The sequence below is a fragment of the Apis laboriosa genome, unplaced genomic scaffold (genome assembly GCF_014066325.1).
Source record: "Apis laboriosa isolate Shangri-la unplaced genomic scaffold, ASM1406632v1 scaffold112_cov148, whole genome shotgun sequence".
Classification (NCBI taxonomy): domain Eukaryota; kingdom Metazoa; phylum Arthropoda; class Insecta; order Hymenoptera; family Apidae; genus Apis; species Apis laboriosa.
In genome coordinates, this window is record NW_025220865.1 from 3,678,089 (window position 1) to 3,705,469 (window position 27,381).

Sequence of the window (27,381 nt, forward strand, 5' to 3'; positions counted from 1 at the left end):
TATTAATAAAATTAATAATATTCTGTACTTTAAAAAATATATTTAATTTTATAATATTAAATTAATGATAAAAATCTAATGTAAAATTCTATGTAATATTAAATAGATATATTGTAGAATAAGTAAAATATAAATATTAAATTATTTTTATTGTATGATTCTTTAATCTCAGAATAATTCAATATCAAAATTATTTTTTTTTTTATGTTTAAAACACGTACAATGTATACAAAGACGTTAATTAAGGAAATAATGCTATTATACTCTTCTTTATAAACATGAGTATACATATACGTAAATTGTCGCTTTACATCTAGCCAGGCACGTGCAATGGATGAGATACAACCTACCCCGAAATATTCTAAGCGACATTCGAAACGTGCAAGGTGGATAAGAGACGATACACGTGTTTGTCACATAATAAGATGAAATCGTATTAATTTATGGTTTCAAATCATAAGCTGATTTAGCAATTCGTATAATTAAAAACAAAGATCAAAAAATAACATAAAGATAAGCCTAAAAAATCGAAACTTGTATCTTGCAGAATCGAATTAATACTATTAGAACATTTTACGAATCAACAAATTATAAGTGATCAATAATTTCTTCATATCAAGTTTGGTAATATAAAAATTTCATAATATTTTATAAATTTGTATATCATATAAGTCATCTTAAAATAAATTACTAAAATATCCTGCATTCAACCAAAAAATCATTGTTACCAACTTACTAATTATATATTATAAATAATTACAAAGGATCCAAAAATCATGGAATAACAATATAACAACAACCTAACCTAAATGATCAACACGAATAACGCAACATCGAAGAAAAACAAGAGAGAAAAAAAGAAAAGAAGAGAACAGAGAAACGGCATATAGGAAATGAGACGAAAAACGGAAGAAGAGAGTGGGCCAGTTGGAGGGACGGATAATCGAATAACCTGCACGCACCGTATAAATTATCAATCAGGCCGCGATTGTGCAACCCCTGGCATAGAGAAAGAGAAGAGAGAAAGAGAGAGACGAGAAACTGTGATGGTAAGGGTTGTTACACTGTCGCCGTTTCGATAGGGTGGAGAGGAAGATGGCACGAGAGAGTGTCGTGTCGAGTGACCCCGCAACAGTTATCTTCCCCTTTGGTGCGTGGGCGTGTGTGGACGTGAGTTCACGCCCTTGGTCCACGGGATGACACGTGCAAAGGGGGTTAGACGTGTCTGACGTTAAAGGCGATCTCCGCGCGCCCATCCTGATGCATATATTGGAAAATTACATACGATGGATCTGGAATCCCTGAAAAGGAATAACCGCATATTTAATGATGAACATAAAATTTGTTGTATTTGTTTTTTTAATGATACGTTTTTTCAGTTTTATTTAGAATGATATTGGATTTTTGTAATTGAATAAAGGAATAATTTTGAATAGACTTGATAATAAATACTTGATAATAAATATTTTTATAAATAAATATAGTAAAATCTCCTTTCTATATAAATATCTAATATTTAAACAATTTTCATAATTTAACGTCTTTTTTTATCACAGCAATGAAAATAAAATTTAATTTCAAATTGACATTGTTAGATGTGTTCACATTTTAAGTTTTATTTAACATTTTTACATACCAACTTTCGCTTTTGTTCTGATTTTTAGAATCAATTTTCCAAAAGTGTTCCATGAATATATCAACATCCATAAATATTCATTTGATCATGCATATTTTCTTACTACTGTATCATATTTTCATCCGATCGTGAAAAAGGCGGAAAAGTAAATAAAGACAATTACATATCTTTCTCTTGATTCTAAGATTAGGGGATTTTTACATGAAGCAAGAGCAAAAATACGAGGGCGGCAAGTCTGACAGGGGGTTGACATGCGGGCGTAACCCATAGTACGACATCAGACTAACAGAGACAGAGGGTTGTATGGTGCGTTGATGACATAATTGGTATCATTCGGGATCTTCTTTTGAGGTAACCCATGATGTATCCCCCACAGATTCGTCGACACATATGCATGTCCCAATATTATGGTTCATCTGTACGAATTTATACGTTTCTATCTTTTTTTTCAATGAGTCAATGTATTTGCATTATCAATCAATTATATCTTGAGATAAGTTGAAAAAATTTTTTTTTGTATCATGAAAATTGATCAAGCAAAATAAATATATAGATAATTATTAAAAATACTATTGCAAAAATTTACAAAAACAGAAATTACATTGAAATAGAGTATTATAAATTTGAGAATAATTTGATATTTAGTATAAGCATATACAATTGAAGAAAATTCACTATTAAAGGCTATACAGTTGATAACATTATCGTTTGAACTTTTATGATACAGATGTTTAATACTAGTATTAATCATATGTTTAAAAAAAATGTCTTAATTTTACATTACATTAAATTTTGAACGTGAAATATACGTACCTTGAAATAAAGAAATTATTTTGAAAAAAAAAATATTAACAAAATCAAAATTGTGATCTGATTGATATGTTTCGCGATCGAAGTGGATTTACGTTCTTATATTCTTTATCGTAATAATTATCACAGGTAATATTATCGTTCAAACGAAAAAAACATTTCTCTTTCAAACCATTTTTTGAAATACCTTCGATTTCTTCTCTTATTGAAAAATTCTTTTGATTCATCTCTCGATTATCATTCATGTTATTCCTCTTCCGTCGATTCTCCTCGATATTTACAAATTTTTTCGACTCGATTCTATCTTTAACCTCAACATTCTTATCCTCTTCGTTCAAAGATTTCGCATCTTTCTTTATATCTGCAAAATTAATTGAATCGTCATTATTAAAATATAGAATAGTCAAAACCTCGAAATTTTATATTTAAAAAAATTTCGAATTACAAAATTATTTTTGAAAATCAAAATTCAATATTCTAAAAAACATATAATTTCATCCATTCAGAAACAAGAATTTCAGGAGTTTCGAAAACACACAGTTTCCTAGCTATATAATAGATATAATATGCAAGAAGTCGAAATATAAATATTGAGATTTCAATTCGAAATTAAAATTTCGAATCATGAATACTAATTCGTTCGTAAACACTTCCAATTCATATTTGTGAATCCATCATAATATTCAATAAAATTGATCTCGAAATATGATTCGATTTTTTAAAATTTTAGAAATCTCGATATTCGTGTGTTTCGAGAACTCGATCTAATCCGACTCGAACCGATAATTCCCGATGAGATCCGAATATTTTCCGACTTAAGACAAACAATTTCTAACCTTAGTGTCGCGTATTCTAAAATCGGATACTCTAATTTCAATCTATTTTTAATCATTACCGTGATCTTTAATCATTGTTGATTTCACATTTTTCAAATCCTCATTGAAATTAGCTTTAACTCCAATTCTACAATCATTCACGATAGACTGCATTTTCTCTATCAATGGAAGATTCTTCGAAGTTTCGGTAACATTTATCCCTTCATCTATTATCACGCTCGGTCTCAACTTCGGTTTCGTTCGAGATCTTATATTGTTCAATTGACACGTATCATTAAATTCTTTTATTTCTATCTCTTTATTTTCTTGTTTGGTACCGTACATTGCCTCATTAATTCGATTTCTAGCGATAGGATTCTTCGATCTAAGACGTTTTCCTATTCTTACAGGCAATTTGGAGGCAGACTGTTCAGACTTTATCTTCTTCTGGATTATCTGCTGATTCAAAATTGCCAGATCTTCCTTGATTTTCGTTTTATCCAGTTTGCGTTTCAAACACGCCGCCGTTCTCTCCATAATATTTGTTTTTAGCTTTTGTTTATATGCATCGTTTTGCATATGCATCATTCTCTTCTTTTTGTCTTCGATGATCTCAGGCTTCGGTGCACTGACTGGTCTTTTTAAATATCGATTCGTCTTATTTGTCCATCCAAAATTAAATCTACTGCCGATCTTGGTTTGACTTTTGGATTCGTAATTACATCGTTCTTGAGTCTTCGATGTATTGACAATTTTCATTTTTATAGGAATATTCGAATACATTATTCTCTGTCTTTCGAGGTTAGAATTCATAAACTTTGCCTCAGTAGTATTTGATCTATCATTGTATCGTTCGTTCTGAAAAGAATTGAACAACGCAGTTTTTTCCGTATTTAACCTTTTCGGAAATTCTTTTTCGTATAATTTGAAATTCGGAAAATTTTCTTCGGGTATTTTTCTGATATCTTTTTGAACTTCTGTTCTTCTCTCAACTCTAATAAAATTATTGGGCGAACGTTTAGTGGAAGAATAATTCTCATTACTTAAACGAACTTGCTGGTGCAGAAAACCAGTTCTCTTACTTTCTTGTTCAGTAATCTTTTCGCATTTTTGATCATCGATATCGTCCAATGGAATGAACTCCCAGAAGCTAACTCTTGTATTACCGGTATCCGACAAAGGATCCACAATCGTTGTCCTCGAACTGAACAATCGTTCAGTGGATGTACAAACATTTTGCAAGTCGGATAAACTGTCCTTATCCACTCCACGATCCACAAACTTTGGTTCATTTACGGATTCGTTTGAATTTGAATTTTGTGAAAATCGAGGCTCATCGTTATTCATATATTCCGAATCTTCTGTATTTCGTTGATCTTCATGTTGATTCAATTCCTCGTAGAACGTTTTGGAAAAAGATCTACTTCTTTTTCGTCGACTGATGGGAGGTGAACAAGTTCTGGATCGAATTCTGCTAGCATTTGTCTCGTTCCAATTTTTCAACGTGTCGTTAGATTTCCTGGAATTAGTGAATTTTTCGTTTTTCGAATTATATCTAGAAAATCTAGAATTTTTATGCGATATTTCATCCATAAGATTCTCCGTGTAATCGGATATGTTAGCATTTCTTTGCCAATTAAATTTATAATTTTTCGATGATTTCTCCGGTATATCCTTAGATGGAAACTCTTCGTAATATTCTTGTTCCATAGAAATTAGTTTTTCTCTATTGGTAACTGTTGGATCGGTAAGTCGGGGATCTACTTTGGGATAATTAGAACGAGGAAATTTGAATTTATACCCAGTCGTTTTTGACCCTATAGTATGAGAAGTAGTATCTTTCTTTATATCATTCATATTATTTTGAACGTTTTGTCGAGTTTGACTGTGATTATTGGGAATGGTGTTTGATAAAATTTCATTATCTTTGTGCTTCCAAGAATTTGGTCTTGTTCTTTCTGGTGTTTTTAATTTAGATCTGATTTCTTTAGTCTCTAATTTTTTTCTGAAATTTACATTTTCCATAAAATCTTCAAGTGGAGAGAAGTTTTCCCAATTCTGTAGAAATAATTAAAGAAAGAATAATTCTGTAGAAATAATTAAAGAAAGAATAATTCTGTAGAAATAATTAAAGAAAAAATAATTTTAAAAGATTTTTATTAAACTCATAAAAATAATATTTCTGTTCTTAAATTTTTATTGAAAAAAGAATAATTTTTTTTTTTTAGAAATTTGTAATATCCAAATAAGTAGAATAGATTCTATTTACAAATTAAAATATCTAAAATGTAATAAATGTTCTATAAAATTAATCAAGTAACTAAAAAATTATTAAAGCTATATACAGGAAAGAAATTTTAAATATTAAAAATTAAATTAAATCTTTAAATAAGTTAGAATTTTTATAAAAACAATTTTCTTTAATTACAATTTTCCTAGTAATTTCGATATAATATCTGATTCAAAATCGAACTCTTAATAATTACCTGATCGATTTCATCTTTCTTAGGAAAAGAGTAATAGCCTCCATTGTTAGCATCCATTGTATTATGCTCATTTTGCATTCTTTCTTCATAATATTTGTTCTCAATTTTTTCATCGCAATATGATTGCCAATCTTCATTTAATTTTATCTTAGATTTTGGAGGATAAGATCGATCGGTATTTTGTAAAATTTTGGTCGCCGGTAATCTGGCATCACAACCTGTATCCGACAATTCAATGATTTTTCGTGTATCTTTGGTAACTTTAACAGGAATGATGGGTGACATATTATCCATGAAAAAAAATAATGGACTTTCCGCAAAGGAATTCATATTTAATAATGATATCAATATAAAATATTGTAATTTACAAAATAAAATATTGTAAATTGTAATATATCAACTGTATAGCCTAAAAAATTCCGAATTATATAATTGTTTGAAGAAAACACATTGCACAAGTTCAAATTTCGCGCTAAAATTTCATAGAACTTTGTTCCGGTTGAATCCAGTTGATTTCAAAAGTGTCACTTAGGATTTTGTATCGAATAACCATAATTCGGGTTAATTATATTTTTTCGTTGACATTTTTTCGAATGGATCATTTCCTGTCATCGTCATGTGTTTTTGAGATTGCAACGTTAGTAATGGTTGAAATTGAAACTATAAATTTCAATATAAAACTATAATAATATAATAAAATAAATATTTTTTATAACAAAATATTTTATAGTATATCTCTATATGAAATACTGCATTTTATATATGATTATATTTATATAAATTATAAAATAGATAATTGATTTCATGTTGTTACTTATATACGTTTTTTTAATTATAATAAGCTATTTTTGTTAAGCGAATTAGAAATAAGTTTTTATTTTATAATTATTTTAATAAAATATTTTTAAAAATCAGAAAAAATATATTTTATATTATTTATTATTTATTTTTCATGGTATCAAATTTTATTCAATTATAATATAATATTATATAATTATAAAATATATATTATAAAATATATGTATTTTACATATATATCAAGATATACTATAATATATAATATATATATTATATAATATAGAAGATATTCATTTAGAGATATATTTTAAAATCAAGAATATAATTTTTATATTAAAGATTAAAAAATATTTTGAAAATGCGTTCAATTGAAATCTCTTATCTTATCTATATCAAGAATAATAAAATAGACAAGAATATAGATAAAGAGAGAAAATAGTAAAAGAAGGATAAAGATAGCATCAAAATATTGAAATTAACGCCATCTTCAGAATACCATAAGTAAAACTCAAAAAGAAAGGATAAAAAAATTGGAAAAGGATAGAGATAAAATAAGAATTGAATATCAACGCCATCTCTTAACTGCTTTATTTTATTCCTAAAGCATTCAAAAGATAGCGCTAATGCTCAGTTCTTGTTCTTCTTTATTTGCTTTGAAAAGATGTCTTTAGCTATTCAAGAGATGGCATTAAGTACCAATTCTTATTCTATCTTTTTCTTTTTCTATTTTCTATTCTTTCTTAATGAGTTTTATTTGCGGCGCTTTAGAAATAGAGCTGATTTTAATATTTTTATCCTATTTCTATCTTTTTCTTCTTATTTATTCTTTTTATCTATATTTAGTCTGTAAAATTTACGTGCCCAAGACACGGCTTTGATTTGTTTCATTCTTTTTTTTTTTTTTCAATCAATCATTTTATTATATATAATTTTGTTATAACATGCATCATGCATTCGAAATTTTCGTAATAAAAAATAATTTTGTAACTATAATGATCAATAATTTAACAATTTTTAAATTTTTATTCTTGTGCACTTAACAATTTATTACATTAATAAATGTAATAATTGATACAACAAATTTCCTTTTCGTATAAATTTATCCAATTTATTAATTTCATACAATTTAATCAACTAATTACTAAAATTACATGATTAACAAGTAATAAATTTATTCATATACAATGTAAGAATCAAAATAAAATATAAATTTGTTTGATATTAAAAAAAAAAAGACATAAAATAGCTTTCATTAAATTAATTTAAATTTTATAACATTTATCTATAATCTATTTATACACATCTTTATGAAAATACATATTTAATGCACATGTAAATATAACAATACAAATTAAAATTTTTAAATTTCGTCATTTTTAAAACAATAAAAAATTATACAGCAATTTTTAAATGATTATATAAATAAAGTTAATAATAACTAATTAGAAAATCTTTTTCAATATCTTGTTATGCATCAAACATAACAAAATTTGGATTCAACCAAATTTTATTAATTCAATCCAATTTTATCAAATATACTGTTTATTCGTTATTTTTGAAAATAATTCATATAAGACGGCAGTGTATTCTATTTTCAACATGAACATATCAAGTGAAAATTGTGCACAAAAAAAAAATTATTAAATTATTAAACATTTATGAATTTAATACACAAAATTAAGGCCATTTAAAAACTGACTTGCAATAAAGAATTCAGTCGGTATTTATAATTGATTAGGACTAAGAACTATGTACACAATAAATGATTCGTTTTTAAAAATCAGTGAATAGTTGGATGGATATTCTTTGTACAAGAATTTTCGTACAATTTCAGCTTTTTAAATTAGTTAGAAGTTTTAAAGTGATTTGAGCTCGAGATTTTAGCGATCTACAACTTTGTCCCAAACTATCTTGTCCATATTTAATTATTGTAGCACACACATCTTCGTCATTATTTAATCCTGTATGTAATTGATATTTTTCAAATTCTGACAATACTGAATCTAAATTTTGAATTCGTTCTTCAAGCAATATCGCTACTTCTTTCCAATTCTGAAACATAACATAATAAACTATAATAAAATATTGCTCAAATTATAATACAATTGATACAAATATATTTATATTTATAATTGACTTACATGGTCCTTATCATTTAATGGAAGAGATGTTATTTGTTTGTTACATTTTTTCTTGTTCTTTTTTTGCGAAGTCTTAGGTTGTAATTGTGTTGCACATAGAGTACATATGGCACTAATAATTGCAAGAGATTCACTACATGTGGATGCTCTTAATAAAAAATGCTTGAAAGACACTGGAATTCTTTTTTCAGGAATATCTATTGTCTGAAGACATGGTGAAGTTTGCAGCATTTGAATACATTCAAGATCAGGATAACGTGACTGTGCAAGTGATTCTGCAAGTCGGGCAATTGTCTTCAATTGTTCGGAGTAATAAGCTTCGCTTAACCTTTCAACTGCATCCATAGGAACTAACATTTTACATGATCTAATCTTTTTTCCCTCTAATTCAAATTTTTGAAGAATAGAAGGAATTTGCTCATTATTCAATTGTTTTAATTCATTAGAAAATCGAATAAGAAGAGAGGAACTATCAGGTGCTACGCATGCTGCTAAAATTTTTAAAATCAAATCCCTCACTGCAAGTAATCTCAGCATGCATATGCGTGTTTCTTCTTGCATTCTAGAATCTTCTCCATTTTCTGTAAGTGGTTCCCATCCAGGAACAACCTGTTATCAAGAATTAAATTTTTTCTGAAATTTTAATGTCATTTTTTTCTTAAATAAATTATAAAAATAGAATTACCTCTAAATCACGATTATCTCGTAAAGAATTCAATCGAACAGAATCTTCAGTTAATTGTATATCCATATTATCTAAAGTAGAAATTAAAGATGTGGAACTATTACACCAACTTAATTCAAGAAGCATTTTATCTACAGTAGTCATAACAAAGTGAAAAGAATTTTCCAAACGTTCTTTTAATTCCACAAATTCTTGAATCTTTACAAAACTTCCATATTTATAAGCAAATGTTAAATGATCTGCACTCTAATCACATTATAATAATTAATTAGATAAAATATCTTACTAATAAAGCAAATGTAATATGCAAATACATACATCTTTGTAATTTGCAATAAAAAACTTGGTTGTATGATCTAACGTTATGGAAGCTAATGAAAGATGGCCAAGTGGAGCAAGTAATGGTGCATGTAAATAACCCAATGAATCTAATTGAATGTGTTTAACATCCAATAAAGTAAAAACATGATCTGCAGCACCAATTAATCCTGCTTCTAAATATATTCGTACTAATAGAATCTTTATATAAAAATTAGCAGGACTCGATAATAAACCACATTCTAATAATTCCATTGCTCTATAAAAATATATTATTAAATATATTATATTATAAATATTATTAAATATATTACTTCAATATTATTACTATTAAATTTTTTTTTAAATATATCTTTTTTAATAATATAAACAGTAATTACCTATAAAGATAAACTGCATCATTTGTATTATACCATAATTCATGTAATAAATGCGTTGCTAAAAGAATATAAGAATCCGCTGGACAAAAGTCTGTTGGTAATCTATCTTGGATTGGGCATAATTCATTACCCTTTTTATATAATTTACATAATCGTTCTACTAATTGTTTTTGTTTATTTATATCAACATATGGAGGACAATGAAAACCACAAATACGACGTAATTGTTCTAAATGAATATGTTTTTGCATTTGTTGCACAGTAGTTGGGAATCCTTCAGATTTAACACCAACATCGTCTTCTATCTAAAAATATATGATATTTCAATTAAAATAATTATTATTTTTATAGTAAAATGTCACAAATATCATCATATTTGTTTTGCTTTTTTATCACTTACTTTTTGAATTAACTGTTGCTTTCCTGTAGATGTTAATAAATGTAAATATAAACGTAAATCTCCAACTACACAAATTTTTTCTCCAAATTGTGAAAAATATTGATACATTAAATCAATTGGTTCAGTAACATTTTCAATAACATCAATATTTTGAGTAAGTTTTAATAATTCAAATTTTGCAAGATAAGGACCTCTAAATTTTTTCTCAGATGTTGTTATAATTTTATTAAAAAAATTTAAACATTCTTCTGGTTTTTGACATTTAAGAGCAGCAAGAAGATAATCTTGATAATATGTCCAATTGTCAACACTATATTTATGATATACAAATAATGTAAAACATTATTATTATTTAAAATATACATATACTATATTAAACTTACTTTTCACTGATGAGTTCCTTATATGCATTAGCCGCTTCAGAAAAACGTTCCAATTTTAATAAAAGTGCTGCTTTATGTTGTGAAACAGATGAAAGATGTGAAGCTAAGGGTCCTGACAAAACATTTAACATTTCTTCATTTTTACCTTGAAGTTCTAATATCATTAAGTAAAGTTGCACTTCTTGTTCTGCTTCCATTTTTCCCTCTTTAATTAATTTCAATACCTAGATTTCATTCACATAAAAAATATCAATAAAATAATTTATATTACATTATTAGAATAATTTTTAATAAATTACAAACCATTCTTTCTGCTAAAGGTAAAGTAACTCCTTTTGCTAACTTTTCATCTACATGAATAGCTTGCATAACTATACTCATCACAGCCCAAAAATAATAAGGATTTTTTGGTTTTAATTTATATAAGGCAAGTGCTGTTTGTTGCTGTTTTTTATAATCACCAAGACGAACATAAGACATGAAAAGATGTGTTAATAATTCTTCATTGCTAGGATCTACTTTAACTGCAGCTTCATATACTTCACTAATTTTATCAGCTATAAATAAATTTTAATCCACATTTATTATTTGTAATATTTTAATGTATATAACAATTACAATTATATATACAATTACAAATGTAATTTAAACTTACGTTGATGTCTTTCTCTATAACAAATACTCATGACCTGCAAAGTGCAATCCTCACAAGGAATCTCTGAACGTACTTTATCCATAATAATTTGACATTCATTTTCTTTACCAAGTCGTAATAAAGCCAAAGCTTTAAGCGCCCTAGCACATTGATTGCTTGGTTGTTTTTTAAGTACTTTATCTGCTTCTTGAAGAGCTTTTTTATTATTTCCATTATCCAACCAATCTGAAATTATACTAACGTTACATAACCTCATTACCGGTCAAATACTAAAAGCACATTGTCTTATAATTTAAAAAATATATTCATTTTCTCATTGATATAAATGTCAATAGTGTACTTGCTATATATCGGACGTAAACGACGTTCGTTAACGGTATTGTCCACACGGATCTTAGACGCCATGATACTACTTTTTATGATAGTTTTAAATCAACAAACCAAAGTTTTCCTTCGTCCGCTACATATTCATCTCATAAGGCACATTTACATTAGTTTTTTATATGTATATGATTTTTTATGACTTCAAAAAAGATAAGAATTTCACCTAAAAATAGTTTTAGTTTCCTCTCTTGAAAACATGAATATTTTTAAATTAATATAAACTATTCATCTTATATATATGAACATTAAATAAAGAAATTATTATTATAATATTAAAATTATTTTTATTTTACAAATCATTATTAATTAATTATTTATTTTAGAAATTACTATTAAATATTAATCTATAGATTTTATATACAATATAAATATGCAATAAATATATATAATTTTATATATAATTTAATTCAAAATCCAAATTTTTTAATTCACGATAAAAAAAATTGAAATTATCATTTCATTATATTATAATGAATCATTAATTTATATTATTATAACAATATTTGACTTAATTTTATATTATATATAAAATTTTCATTTTAATTATAAATATTTAATAAATTAATACGATTTTAATTTTATAAGTATTCAATAAGTACTTGTTCTAATTTATATCTTACAAATTTTGTTTTTATCTTATAAATAAATTTAAATTAAATATTTTGATACAAACCAAATTTATACATATATATTACATATAAAAATATATATAAATAATATATATATATATATAATATATATAAGAATATATAAAATGTAATATATATTATATAAAATTTGTAATTATAAAAATGAATATTATAAATTTGTACATATATTTTTCAATTATAAATCTAGTCTTTACATAAATCATGGTTATATTTTCGCGCGTAAATTTATTTATTCTAACTAATACTTTTCGATCTTCAGCCATTTGTCGAAACTGAAGTTTAAAAGTTTAAACTTAATTGAAATTAAATATGTGGTCAACAAATTTAAATACCAGTATAAATTCTGATGGTGGATTTCTGAATAATACTCGGAAAGATGGACAAGGTGGAAATATACAAAGAGTACAAACTCTTATTCCAGTTACAATAAAATTGTTACATTCTATTTCTCCTATCGAAGACCCAACATTTTGGGGCATTAAAGCACGTATATTTACGTTTGTTGGATTAATACGTAATGTTGAAGAAACGGCAACAAAAATATCATATGATATTGAAGATGATACAGGTTTCATTTAAATAGTTACATTTTTTTTTTTATGTTTTCTCTTTTAATTCTTTATTCAATTTTTAATACATTCAGGTATTATAACTGCACTCAAGTGGTTAGAAGCAAATAAACAAGAAGCAGATCGTGTAGCAGAAGTAAATACATATGTTCGTATAGTTGGTATGCTTAGAGAACAAAATGATAAACGTCATATTTTAATTTTACGATTATTGCCATTACAAAACTTAAATGAATTAACAAATCATATTCTTGAAGTTATTTATGCTTCATTGAAAGCTGAAGCGAAGCTTAATAAAAACAGAAAATTAAAAAAGAATATTACAACAAATGAAGTATCAAATGAAGATGATCTTCATTATGGAATGTCATCACAACAAAGTTTAGTTTATAAAATTATTTATGCACAAAATGATACTGAATGTGGTATTGAAAGATCTGAGATTAAGAAAAAAGTTCCAAAATCAATTTTATCAGATGTAGATAATATCATAGAATTTTTAGTTTCTGAAGGTCATATATATACAACAAGTACAGATGATCATTTTAAAACAACTTAAATTATATAAAATACTATAAAATGTAGTTTTAATTAAATTAAATCTTATTAAATTTAAGAATTAAAATTATTTGCATTTATTTAGAGCTCATTTTATTTTTGTAATATTTTATAATTTTATTATAAATTCATAATAAAAAAAAATGAAAATTATCTGATCTATTGATAGTATTAAAACTATTATTTATTAAAAAATATATACATAAATTTGTATTATTTAAAATGATATAATAAACATATATTGAAAATTTATAATCTTTATTTTCTATCCATTTTTAGCAAAAAAATTCAAAATATTTATATATTTATAATTAAAGTTTTATTTCATTGAAAAAATTATATTGTGCAAACTGAAATCCTAACCTATATATTTTACAAAATCCTTAAATCTGATAACCTTAAACTTCTCTCACAAATGTGATTCAACTTTTAATAATTGAGGTTAGACAGAGTATTTCATTTAATATTAATTTAAAAACGATCAAAATGAGATATGGACAACTTGTAATGGGACCAGCCGGTAGCGGAAAGGTATTATATTTTTCTTTTTCTTTTTTATTTAAATCTATAATTTTAAAATGTATATTATGTATGAATAATGTATATATATTTTATTGAATTGCAATTATATTTTATTAAAAATGTGAAAATGAATTTATAGTTATATTAATATAATGATAAAATGATATTTATATTTTTTGTTAAGTATAAGTTATGTATTTTATTTTATTTATATTTTTATTATTTTTATTATTTATTTTTATTATTATTATTGTATTATTAATGTATAATTTTTTTTTTACATAGTCTACATATTGTTCTGCTATGCAACAACATGCAGTAGATGAAAGGAAAATAATAGAAGTAGTAAACTTAGATCCAGCAGCAGAATATTTTGATTATGAACCTTTAATTGATATAAGAGAATTAATTCAATTAGATGATGCAATGGAAGATGATGAATTAAGATTTGGACCAAATGGTGGTCTTATATTTTGTATGGAGTAAGTTCATGAAATAAATTGTTTTGTAAGATATAAAAATTATAGATATAAGATACAAAATTTCTCATTAAATTTTACTTATAGGTATTTAATAGAAAACTCATCATGGTTAGAAGAAAAATTAGGTGATGTGGACGATGATTATATTATTTTTGATTGTCCAGGTCAGATAGAATTATATACACATATGACAGTCATTCGTCAGTTAATAACAATGTTACAAAATCTCAATTTTCGTATATGTGGAATATTTCTAATAGATAGTCAATTTATGGTTGATGGATCAAAATTTTTATCTGGTACAATGGCTGCACTTAGTGTAATGATAAATTTAGAATTACCACATATTAATATACTTAGTAAAATGGACTTATTATCAAAAAGTGCAAAGAAACAACTTGACAAATATTTAGAACCTGATCCACATAGTTTATTGGCAGATATGGAGAAAGATCCTTGGAATGAAAAATATAGGAATCTTACTGAAGCAATAGGAAGGCTTATAGAGGATTACAGCTTAGTACGTTTTTATCCATTAAATATAAAAAATGAAGAAAGTATTGCAGATATTAAATTAACAATTGATAATATTATTCAATATGGAGAGGATGCTGATGTTAAAATTAAAGATTTTGATGAACTTATTGAAGATGATGATAAAGATACAAGTTATAATACAAATACATAAGAATGATTTTACTCAATAAAATATTTTTATAAAACATTCTTTAAAATTTATTTTCTAATACCTGTGAGATGAAAATAATGTCAAATAAAAAAATTTATTTCATTAATTTAATTAACATTGATTTACGAAAATATCTGTACATAAAAATGATAAAATATTTACATTATAATAATTCATCGTTCTAAATGTGCATTTATCGTATTAAATACAAACATTAGACATCCAAATGTCAATGTTGATCCATGAGCAACAATAGCACTTCCTTCCCATCCCTCTTCTAAGTGATTTTTATTTTTTGTCTCTAATCTTGTTGAATTACATTTACATAATACTTTTTGATCTTCTATTTGATCTTGAGACAATAATTTTTCTTTTATAATAGCTTTTACTGCATCTGTTGTTTCTTGCTCTTTACTCATTGATTGCAATTTATCATCAATTTCTTCCTTTACTTGTTCTATAACGCCTGTGTAGTTACAAGAATAAAGTACATTATCAACCACTGTTCCATATTCACTATAATTTAATAATTCATAACGTTTGGTACTCTGTAAATAAAAAAATATAAATAATTAAGATAATATTATGTCCCTTAACATTTAACGAAATTAATGTTAAAATAATTATTATCACCTCATCGAAGAAAATAATAGCGTGTTTTGAGGATGTAAAATTACAGTTACCATAATTAGATAAAACTAAATCACAATTTGGACCACTTCCAATAGTTAATGTTTTATGAACCATAAAAGCTGGTGGTTTAGGTTTGTGATTTAAAGAAAACAATGCTGCTCTGGCTTTCATTTGGCAATTAATTATATCATAATTTTCTCCATTTGGATCTAATATTTGTTCTAAACGTTGTAATGCCAATATTTCCAAAACTGGTCGTTCAAGTAACTGTATACCTTCTTTTACATCATAACCATATTGTTCTGCATAATATTCAGTACTATTATTATCATCATATTTAATTTCAATTGTATTTTTTTCTTCTACTTTTTCTTCTTGTTTAATACTAATTTCCATACTATTTGTCTCTTCTAAATTAATTTCTTCTTTTATTTCATTGTTTTCTTCAATTTCATTTTCTACTTCCATTAATTCTCCCAAATTTTGTACTTCTGTATTTTCTATTTTAGGAGATTTATTATCATTATTTTCTATATTTTGCATATTTTTATCTTTAATCACTGGTCTTATAACAGCATCATGATAAAATTGTATAGGATCTAATTCTGGTGGATGTTCATAATGAAATTTAACAGAACACGGTACCTTTACTCTTGTACGACCTTCTAATTTAATTTTTGTACGAAAAAGTGGATTTGTTGCACGTGCTTTCCGCAAAAAGTCCAATTTTACAGCATGTTGATCTATACGTTGATTAGCATATTTGTCCCAGAGTTTAATACGTTCTGTTACTCTACATGATGTTAATAAATTCTGATCTATGAAATGATTTGGATGATTAGGACACATCCATCTTCCAATTGGAAAAGCTGTGAGTGGTGGGTCTAAACAGTCTTGATGAAAATATAATGGACAATAATCACATGCAATTAAAGGTGCTTTTCTGCAACTACGACCACATTCAAAGCACAATCGTGCTGGCAAAGGTACCATTAAATTGTTATCTAAACAATGACTTTTTCCTACTAAGAAAAAAATATTTTATAGTTAAAAATAATTTATATAATAATTACTTATAAAAAATTAATAATATATACCATTATTATTTCCACTTTGTTGCTTTCCTCTTCTACCTGAAACATAATCTATTTTATTACTACCAGGAAACATAATTGGTAATTGCAATTCTTTAGGTAATTCAAATTCTCTGGGATTAACTAAAGATGCTGCTAAAGCTAGCATTTCTAATGCAGATTTTTTTTTGTTTTTTTCATTTCCTTTATTATCTAAAAGATTTCTTTTTGATGCACACCGACAAGCATAACACAGCCATTCTCCATTAGGAATATCTGCCGGATCCACAGCTGGATAACTAAAATGATAATATAAATAAGATTTAACAATTTTAAAATAATATAAAATATATTTCAAAAATAAGAAAAATTGATTTCCATTTCTTTTATTTTCAAATATCTAAACTCACTGGCATTGTAAATGATATGATGCAGGACATTTGTCACAGCATATAAGTTCTCCTCCATCTCGACAAGCATCACAAATATCACGATTATGACCACGTCCTCTTCTTTTAAAATATGGATGCTTTTTTTCTTCCTTATCTTTCTTATTTTTTGCTGTTTTAGAATCTTCTGATACAGGTGGTGCTATAAGAGCTTGAATTTGCTAACAATATAAAAATTAAAAATTGAAGTCAAATATTTAAAATATATATAAATATATTATAAATATATTTATAAAATTATATGCATGATATAATTTTATATATAAATTAATTATATTTTTTTCATTTATACTTACTGGCATTAAACCACCAACCATTGGAAAACCATATTCTACAGTACCCATTTTAAAATTAATTTTTATTTCTTAATAATATAAAATTTTCTTATTGCTAATTAACATTTGTTTAATTGTAAAGCATATATCTATTCTTAATTCTCATTTTTCATATATAAGTTGGTTATGTTTAAAACTTAGAAAAACAAAATATTAGATATGAAGATTGTATTCCTATAAAGGATTGTAGATTGTGCTGCCTCTGAATAAAAATTCAAAATTTGAAAAAAAATTTATTTAAATGATATATATCTACATATATGTATATATATATTTATTTATTTATTTGTTATTTTGTATTAATCAAATATTTTAAGTTTTCATGATAATTATTATTCTTATATCATAATTGTTTAAAATAATTTTAAGTATATATGTATATACATTTATATAATGTATAAATTTTGTTAAGTAAAATTTTATATTTATATAACAATTTTTATATTTAATTTTTTATTATTTTAATTGCATTAAATTTAAATAATTCAATATATATAGATATTATAAAAATATTATTCATCATCAAGCATTGTTGCGAGGAAAGTTAACCAAGTTGTTATAATTTATGATTATATATCTCAAAATATTTAAAATTATTAAAGACTTTAATTGAAAATATACGTGTATTTTATTAATATTTGAATAGATAAGATTATTCATATATTTCAAAATTTTAAAATGTTTCGAATATCTTTAAATAATTTAATTAAAAGACAAATACATGGAAATGCAGAAATAATAGAGAAGTGTAAGGAAATCATAAATCGTAATCCACGAAATTTAGAACGTTTAAGAATCGCCAGAAAACCAATAGGTTATGTCCTTGATACACGTAAAATTACATTTTGGCATAAGTAAGACTTAATTATTATATTATTATAATTATTATGTGATTTTTTTTTTATTATAACCTTAATAATATTTTATATTAAAAAATTTTAATTCATATTTTCTAATACTTTCTAATTTTATTTTTTTAATATTTATATAAAATAATATTCATTAATATTCATATATCATTTTAAAAATTTATTTAGACTCGAAATATATAGCACTCAGCGTAATATTATAACAGAAATACATCATTTTGAAAATGGTCCTATTATTACAGTCTCAAGTAAAGAATGGGGAATAAAAAAACAATTATTTAGGTTTGTATATAAGTTTATATATAAATTCAATTATTGATACCTAATATATATTTAGAAAATATTTAAAATTTTTTAATTTTTGAATATAAATAATATAACCCTTTTTATTTATTGTAAATTATAAAGTTATAGAAATTAAAAAAATATTAATAAATAAATATGTTAAAATATAAAATAAAAAAGTTTTATAACTTATATTTTAGCACACACGATGCTACAGCCTACAAATTTGTAGGATGTGTGCTTGCACAACGTTGTTTGGAAAGTGGTATATCTGAAATTTATGTTAATGATTCAATTGTTGTTGGAAATAAAGTACAATTACTATTAGATACATTATCAGAATGTGGAATTTGCTTAAAAGAACCAGAAAGATATAAAGTTCCAAAACCTGGTATATTTGTTCATCCAGAGAAACCTTGGGAAACATATGAATAATTTTTAATTATATATGTGAATGTTATATAATAATAATGAATGTATATGACAATAAATTTAAGTTATAATATATACATTTATAATATATATATATATATATATAAATTTTTCTAATTATAATTATAAATTATTAAACCAAAATATATTAATTTTCCAACTTTGATTTTTGATTTAGCAGATTTTTTTTAAATTATTGAAACATGTAACAAAATATTTAGGAACACAATTTTTATTTTAATATTAGTTATTTTTATTATATTTATTTTAACACAAATATGTAAATTTGTACAGTATACATTATATAAAGATAGTAATAAATAATGATTATTTATTAATATTAAATAAAATATAATTTATGATAAATATAATAAATTTATAATGCTTAATAATGTTAAATATAATTGTGCAGGATCACTATTACATGAATATATTATATAAATTAATAATAATTCTACAAAATTAATAATTAAATTGATTTATTTTGTAATAAAAATTTTTTTTTGCAGATATAATACTACATTGATAATTATTATTATATCATGATCATTTGATCATTTTATTATCAATTATTGATAATAAATTATCTAAGTATCTCAAAAAATTTATATCTTTTATTAATTTTCTTTTATAATGAATATGAAACCACACAGATTTTGAGTTATGTAATTTAGATGATATGATTAGATATTTTGAATATATTATATATTAATTGACTATTGTATATAGTGAATAATACATATTATTCATAAAAAATTTGTATGAAATTCATATGTATATATTATTTTATTGATTAGTTTTTCATTTAAAAGTAGATATATAAAAAAATAATAATATAAATAAAAAATTAAAAGTTTAATTTTTAAAAAAAAATTGATTATCATGTATTTTTCTTTTCTTATTTTATTAAATTTATAAAAAAAATTTTTATTTATCGAAATATTATAGAAAATCCTGCACACATATACCTATAGAAAATTAATTTATATATTTAATCTTAAGCAATAATAATACTTTTCAAATTATAAATTAAAATTTGAATTTTGAATACTGATAATATAACATTTTTCTTACAAAATTTATAATTTTTAAGATATTAACTTTTTAAATTTATTTAATTATTAAAACGATAAAACTATTTATATTTATTTGTTCGTCAATTTTTAAAAGAATCTATAATAGTATAAAATAAAAAATTAATATATATTTCGAGTCAAATATGATATAACATAAAATTTTCTAAATGATGATAAAAATAAGTAAATATTTTATTAAAATATTTTTCTAAATAATATAATTTTAAGAAATATATATATTACTGATCGAATTCAAAATTCATCAATGCCTCATTTATAATTGTTTTTATTTTTTTAAAATTAAAATCACTTCTCTATAATTTTTAATAATATTAGAATTATGAAATATTTTAAAACATTATATAGTATTTATATAATGGATGCAACTAATTTTAAGAAAAATAACAGTAAAAATGAAATGCGAAAAAATATTTTCCGATTGATACAATATCTAACTATATTAACATAAATTTTTTTTTAACTACATACTTGAATACAATAAGAATTTTACCTGATAAAAATTTTAATTTTAATTGTAATTTTACTATCAAAATTTTAATTTTAATTTTTTTTTAATTATTTTTTATTAATTATTTTATTATATTTGGAATTAACTAGCATTTAATAAAATCAGCTTAATAGAATTTTGATAAAGTAAATATTGACTAATTTCGGAATATGACAATAATATATCATATATATATATATATATATATATATATATATATATAAGAAATGTGATCTTTTTTAATAATTTATATTTATCTGAAATATGAAAAAAATTATATCACAAAAGGTAAATATTTTTTAAAAGTTATATTAAATGTGATTAATTTAAATTTTATTTGCAAGTATGAATATCTACGCTTTTGACACAAGTTTTGCATTCAACGAAACAACACCAACGAAATTTGCATTCGCATCTTTCTTTAATGGTTGATTTTTGTGTATTGTAACCTCTACCACAACAAAGGAGATTACATCCATCCATGCCAGATGATGTTCTGTTGCAAATTCTTCCATGTGTACCTAATAAACATTATTTATTTTTCTTTAAAAATTTATATAAACTTATTTAATTTTCGAAATTTCCGAAATAAATTATATAAAAAGACACATGTACATTTTTTAAAACATTGTATATATAAATATAAATAAGCATGTTCATACATATGTACAATGTTTGCATTTATGTGTATATTATGATATAGAACAAAATAGTTTTATTTTGGAATTAAAGATTTAACAAATTAATCGATTACAATTAAATTTTAAGATTATTAAAATTATAAATAAACATTCTTAAAATTTCATAATATAAAATTAGAAAAAATTATTAAAATTTAATTTGTGCTTAAACTAATTTTATTTTTTATTAAAATTTCATTTTTAAAAAAAATGTTTACCTAATGATCCGAGTGTTTCATTAGGAAGACAATAATTTGGAGAGTCATCCAAATAAACTAAATCATTCGCTGTAGGTAACGAAAATCTTGGATCTCGCATAGATAAACGACCACGTCTGTTTACTCTGACTTCTGTTGCTCCATCGTATTTATCTAAAAGAAAATCACCTATAAAAAACAATTAATTTTTCATAAAATTGTTACAAATTGTTGAGATAAAAATAATTTTAAATTTTATTTATACAGAATTTTGTTTTGCTATTGTTTATTTTTTTTCTTTTAACGATATTCATAATTTAAATGCTTAAAAGTTTTTTTTACACTTTAGAATTCATTTTTTTGGATTACTTTTAAGAAATTCTAAGAAAGAAAAAAATTTAATTATTATATTATATTATTATATTTAATATATTTTAGAATTAGAATAAATGTATGGAATATAAATAGAATAGAGAATATAAAAAGTAATATTTAAAAGTTATTCTATTATGTTTTTCATGAATAATTTAAATTATTGTAATATTAAAAATAGTTATAGTAAAAAAGACATACCAATTTCTCGAAATGATGCAAGTTGCTGCCAGCAAGTAATTAAGCTGCAACTTCCAGAAACTCCATGGCACTTGCATGTTACTTTGGATCGTTTTATAACCGCCTTTAAAAAAATTATTGATTTAATAACGAACCAAATAATTTGACAATTAAAAATATTAATATATGATATTTTATATATTTCTACTTTAATTATTTTTTGTCATTTTTTATTTAATAAAATAAAAAATTAATGAAAATGAAAAAATGAAATTTACCCTACGTCCAGCTTCGTTATTATGAAGATTCATCAGACTTCTACCTTGTTCTCTGCTACCTCTTTTAAAGCTTCTTTCACGTTCTTTTACATCAACAAATGCTTGTGTAAATCTAACAAAAATTTAATCAATACAATATACGATCAAGTAAAAATTTTAATTTACATAATTTTATAACAAAATATTTAGTATTAACAAATTGTAGATATAAATCAAAATCAACAAATATTTTTTCAGATTGATTTTATTAAAAGATTTCCATCTATAAAAGTTAATATTTTTAATAAAAAATGATGTAAAGAATTAAATGAATTAAAAAATTCAATTAAACAAAGTAATTTATTTCTAATACTTACTTATAACCGTATTCGAGATTATCCCCGCATCCACCCCAGATCCAATCTCGTTTTAGATCTCTGGGTCTGCTACTTCTAGAACAACCACACGAAGATAATTGTCCGTCTCTGCAAGATCGACTTATTGAATACACCACTCCTGCAGTTGTGATTGCATGAACGAATGCAGTTTCTCTACTCGCTATTAAAAATAATTATACATTATAAATTATATACAATTTTATACATAAAATTTTATATATAAGTGATTTTTTTTCAAAAGCATTACAAATATTAACTTGAACTTCTATATGTGAACTTCTAAGTACTAGTATTAGTTACAACAAAATTATAATATATAATTTAATTTAATACTTAAATTAACTTATATCATTTAATAATAATAATTATTGAATTACAAATAATTGTTTAAATTTATATAATTTATAAATAGTAAATTTCTAAACTTTTATTTTCATTTAAAACATGTCCTTGTCTTTAATTGAAACAAATAATATGATAAAATCATATAAACGTATCTCTGTTCTGACTGTTTTATAAACTTAATGATCTCTCTTTTATAAACTCTTGATCTCTCTTTCTTGTTTATTATAAGTTATCTGTTGATAAGGATGATGAAATTGTTGCATTGTAACATCTCTTGTTAAATATTTCAAAAAAAGAAATCATAAACCTTCAAAAGACATCTTTCTGTGTGATCTCATATGTTTAACGAGCAAATTAATAATTTTCTCTCACCGTATAAAAGATTTATACCTATTCTAAGCATAGGTCCAAACACGGATTCATTAGAGACAGTGGAACAATTCCATCTTCGATCGTGGAATTGATGTTGACACTCAAGAATCCCAAATTTTGCACCCTTAGCCACGCTCGGCATATGATCCACCGATAACTGACAAAGCTTTCCTTGGCCTTGCGAAAGACCTTTCAACCCGTGACAAATGCTAGACGCGGCTACGTCGTAAGTCTCCATCATTTGAGCGGTGTCCAATTGCGGATAGTGTTGCAAACCGATATTTCTGAAACGATAAAACAATATTATGTAAAAAAAGAAAAGTTATAAAATCCTTCAGTGATTTTTAATAAAAAAAAAAAAAACAAGCGAGAAAACTTTTTCAATACAAAAAGAGAACTTATAGCAATATTTATATAAAGTTTAATTCTTAATAAAAAACTTACACGCATTCAAAAATCAAAATTCATCTTCATTCTTTCAAAAAATAGAAGATCTTTTTTTATAAAATCAATCTTTAAATTGAATCGCACTAATAAATGATCCAGTAAATTTAACTTTATCTAATTTTTTTTCGCTAAGTACGCGTATTAGTCGTTAAAAGCGACTAAGTCAAAAAATAATCTAATCTGTCCACTAGGATCAATATTTTAATCCCTACTAACAATTTTCACGCAAAAGGAGCTCGATCGATGCTCCCTAAACGCGTTCTCTCGATTTCAGTTTACCCTTCGTTAAACAACACGCGATTCCCTTTCTTTTTTTTTCTTTTTTTTTTTCTGAAAGGAGGGCGTGCATAAACGCAATCGAAGCTGCGCGCGGATTTGTTACGCCGATTACGTATCAAATTCGGAGCGGAGAAAGCCGTGGGCGGGGAACGATTCTCCGCGCCGATTTTTAATGGCACATTTGTGAGTCAACCGAGCGAGATGATGGAACGACGCCGTCACGGACAGAAGTCATGGGGTGCTCTAACGGAGCTACCAATCTGAAATTCAAAACGGGTGCTCGTAAAGGTTTCACCGAAGACATAATACGGGTGTACACACTCGGATGCTCTAATATTGCTAATTGAGCGCACGAAATACACGTTCCTCGCAATACGGGAAACAATAGAAAAGTTTTGTCATTTTTTAAGGTAAAAAGATGACTAATTAAACTGATTAATTTGAACTCTCGCGTTTAATCATTTTTACGATATTATTTTCTCTTTGAAACGAATTTACGTGAGTGTATTCCTTGATTCTGTATTTGTTGTATACTCTTGTTGTTACACTTAGTTTCGTTATTAATAGTATTTTTTCAAAAGATTTTTTTTAATGATTAGAAAATAAGTATCGTACAGACTTTGAATGGACCAGTTTATATATCGTGTTTGATAATATAATTTACATGTGGAGAGAGATATCGAGTCGATAGGAAGGAAGGAAACTGTATTATTACACCTCAGATGTTTCTATACTGTTGTTTACTGCAGTTTCTCTTTTGCTAGGGTGAAAGTTGCATATGGTAGTACGTATCCTGTGCAACATACAATGCTCGGAGAAAATGTTGGAAAATACAAGTGTATAAGAAACATTTAACTCTTTTCAATTAATAGGAATTTAAATCAATTTGAATTACAATTGTTGCATTAAAATTTTTATATATAAAAATTCGAACTTTATATTCCGATGAGTTAAAATAAAATATTTTGACCTTACCTATTAACTTTTTCCGATATTATCGATATTCATTTATCACATTTTATATGTCTCTCACCTTGTATTGTAATTAGTAAAATCTCTCAGGGCGATTATAACGAAACGATCTAAAGAACAGGTTTCACAACTACAAGTTCGAGATTCGGATTCGAAAAATAAAACAAGACTGTGCCATCATCCCTAAACGAACACTTATATATACTCTATCGACTGAAAGTTTGGGATCACATTTTCAATTTTATTTTAAAACATTTTCTACGTAAAAAAAAATTTTCTAAACGCTAATTTTTTTTCTTTTCCCAAAAATCTATAATTTTTACAAAAAAAAAAACTAATTCGTTCAATTCGAAATCTTTCTTACTCGAAAACTTCGATAGATCGAAGATTTCAACTCTATCCTCGAGATTCGATTTATCGAAATTCGATTGTATCATATATATAAATTATATAACTTACGAGTATCAGTGATTCTGAACGTTTCGAATCAATCGTACGTACGTATATCAATCGATTCTTTCTCTCTGTCATTTACATATCCAAAGAATTAAAGTTCTCAGCTTTTGGTGCCACGGTACCAATATACATTGCGCTATGGGAGTGCATATAATAGACCGCATTAATATTCCGGAACACGTTTTGGCTGTGATATATTATCAGCTTTGCACTCCCCTAAAACAATGACGCGGGGAATCATGGGAGGGGAACGATAATATTTCGAAGGATCCTACCCACGCGAATTCGTGGGGCACACCGCAGGCCTTGCCGTCCTAAAAAGTAATGCCCCGTGTCTCTTAAAAGATTGTAGCGGCAATCGTATGGTTTTATGGTATACCGGGTGTTCTAATTTCAATATCGAACAATATCCGTTGAATAGTGTAAGTCGTTTATTATTTCTTTTTTTTTTGTATTTTCATGTTTTTAATATTTTTATATGTTTTTAAATTTTATTTATTGCTAGAATGCTATGTTTTAATGAAAGTAAATCGATAGATTTCGCGTGACGTAAAAATTTAAAATTAAACTAATTTTATAATTTTTTTACATCGTCGAAGATTTTCGTCTTTTGAAGAATATTTCCTTTAATTTCAAGGAGATCGATTAAAAATTATTATCTCGATTAATTTTAAAAAATATATATATATATATATTTGCTTTTTTAAGATTTGTAACGAACGAAATGATTTTTGATTTTAAGGATTTTGACGATATATTTTATCATCCTCACAATACTGAGGTATACGTCATCCACCTTATTTCGCGTAGGAGTAACGTAATCGAGCCGTATTATTTGAGTGTTAGCAGAGGCGAAGGGCCGAGAGATAATGATTATTATTAGCAGTACTAAATTATCCGCGATGAGGTATATTTCTCCATTAATGCTACTAAAAATACGTACGTTTCTTTGTCGTTTCAAAAATTGCTTCGAATCAAAGCCGATTAAATTAAGTAATATATCCCTTATATATCTTGCTGAAATTCTCGAGAATATTCAAGCTATCCTTTCTTTTTCTCGATATTTAATGTCAACATTTAATGCATTAAACTCGAAAGAGATGATGTCGAAATCTATACATACGAATTTTTACAAATTTCTACAAATTCTCTCCTATGAAAATCAACACGTTCCATTCATTACATATTTCACGTAAACGTGTAATCGGTTTCAAAATATCACATTCCTTTTTCGTTTTTCAATACGAAATATTTTTATACCGAAATGAATTATTATCCAATTGTTAGATCCGGAATTTAATTAAACGCATACATCGATAACTCTCCTGGAGACGTTGAGTGACGTTCACTTGTCACTTTTAAGATCTCTCTCTCTCTCTCTCTCTCTCTCTCTCTCTCTCTCTCTC

General features: G+C 25.0%; 7 protein-coding genes across 15 annotated transcripts in view; 3 read left to right on the plus strand and 4 right to left on the minus strand.

Moving 5' to 3' along the window:
- Positions 1-2,493: 2,493 nt before the first annotated feature.
- On the minus strand, positions 2,494-5,286 carry LOC122713089. The gene is made up of 2 exons (XM_043933235.1): positions 3,342-5,286; positions 2,494-2,807 (listed from the first exon to the last, which is right to left on the minus strand). The coding sequence occupies exons 1-2, from the start codon at positions 5,284-5,286 to the stop codon at positions 2,494-2,496; spliced, it is 2,259 nt and encodes a 752-aa protein (XP_043789170.1).
- Positions 5,287-8,315: 3,029 nt separating this feature from the next.
- On the minus strand, positions 8,316-12,069 carry LOC122713066 (N-alpha-acetyltransferase 25, NatB auxiliary subunit). 2 transcript variants are annotated; one of them, XM_043933209.1, is made up of 10 exons: positions 11,852-12,069; positions 11,508-11,732; positions 11,156-11,409; positions 10,853-11,076; positions 10,470-10,779; positions 10,070-10,374; positions 9,690-9,948; positions 9,372-9,617; positions 8,687-9,295; positions 8,316-8,597 (listed from the first exon to the last, which is right to left on the minus strand). In XM_043933209.1, exons 1-10 carry the CDS (start codon positions 11,910-11,912, stop codon positions 8,376-8,378), a joined length of 2,715 nt encoding a protein of 904 aa, XP_043789144.1. In that variant the 5' UTR covers positions 11,913-12,069; the 3' UTR covers positions 8,316-8,375. The 2 variants fall into 2 exon arrangements, with proteins under 2 accessions (XP_043789144.1, XP_043789155.1); XM_043933220.1 differs by having other exon boundaries at positions 11,848-11,959.
- Positions 12,070-12,748: 679 nt separating this feature from the next.
- LOC122713662 (replication protein A 32 kDa subunit-like) lies at positions 12,749-13,780 on the plus strand. The gene is made up of 2 exons (XM_043934338.1): positions 12,749-13,109; positions 13,185-13,780. Exons 1-2 carry the CDS (start codon positions 12,851-12,853, stop codon positions 13,667-13,669), a joined length of 744 nt encoding a protein of 247 aa, XP_043790273.1. The 5' UTR covers positions 12,749-12,850; the 3' UTR covers positions 13,670-13,780.
- Positions 13,781-13,997: 217 nt separating this feature from the next.
- Positions 13,998-15,396, plus strand: LOC122713636 (GPN-loop GTPase 3). Its single transcript, XM_043934273.1, has 3 exons — positions 13,998-14,199; positions 14,476-14,672; positions 14,757-15,396. The coding sequence occupies exons 1-3, from the start codon at positions 14,155-14,157 to the stop codon at positions 15,358-15,360; spliced, it is 846 nt and encodes a 281-aa protein (XP_043790208.1). The 5' UTR covers positions 13,998-14,154; the 3' UTR covers positions 15,361-15,396.
- Positions 15,397-15,415: 19 nt separating this feature from the next.
- LOC122713133 (PHD finger protein 12) lies at positions 15,416-17,987 on the minus strand. Of its 2 annotated transcripts, none has more exons than XM_043933319.1 (5): positions 17,812-17,987; positions 17,477-17,676; positions 17,091-17,365; positions 15,994-17,015; positions 15,416-15,908 (listed from the first exon to the last, which is right to left on the minus strand). In XM_043933319.1, the coding sequence occupies exons 1-5, from the start codon at positions 17,857-17,859 to the stop codon at positions 15,534-15,536; spliced, it is 1,920 nt and encodes a 639-aa protein (XP_043789254.1). In that variant the 5' UTR covers positions 17,860-17,987; the 3' UTR covers positions 15,416-15,533. The 2 variants fall into 2 exon arrangements, with proteins under 2 accessions (XP_043789254.1, XP_043789243.1); XM_043933308.1 differs by having other exon boundaries at positions 15,994-17,018.
- Positions 17,988-18,438: 451 nt separating this feature from the next.
- Positions 18,439-19,511, plus strand: LOC122713752 (39S ribosomal protein L18, mitochondrial). Its single transcript, XM_043934494.1, has 3 exons — positions 18,439-18,704; positions 18,888-19,001; positions 19,205-19,511. The coding sequence occupies exons 1-3, from the start codon at positions 18,529-18,531 to the stop codon at positions 19,437-19,439; spliced, it is 525 nt and encodes a 174-aa protein (XP_043790429.1). The 5' UTR covers positions 18,439-18,528; the 3' UTR covers positions 19,440-19,511.
- A 1,828-nt stretch (positions 19,512-21,339) lies between these two features.
- LOC122713452 (protein Wnt-5b-like) overlaps positions 21,340-27,381 on the minus strand; it is a 21,658-nt gene continuing 15,616 nt past the window's right edge. For 5 of the 7 annotated variants that reach the window (XM_043933934.1, XM_043933953.1, XM_043933944.1 and 2 more), the window contains 6 exons: positions 23,822-24,105; positions 23,084-23,264; positions 22,728-22,839; positions 22,471-22,573; positions 21,919-22,086; positions 21,340-21,541 (listed from right to left, as the gene is read on the minus strand). In XM_043933934.1, coding sequence (XP_043789869.1) covers positions 21,354-21,541; positions 21,919-22,086; positions 22,471-22,573; positions 22,728-22,839; positions 23,084-23,264; positions 23,822-24,105 — 1,036 coding nt within the window. In that variant the 3' untranslated portion in view covers positions 21,340-21,353. The remainder of the gene's footprint in view (positions 21,542-21,918; positions 22,087-22,470; positions 22,574-22,727; positions 22,840-23,083; positions 23,265-23,821; positions 24,106-27,381) is intronic. The other 2 variants (XM_043933917.1, XM_043933926.1) reach the window with 2 other exon arrangements.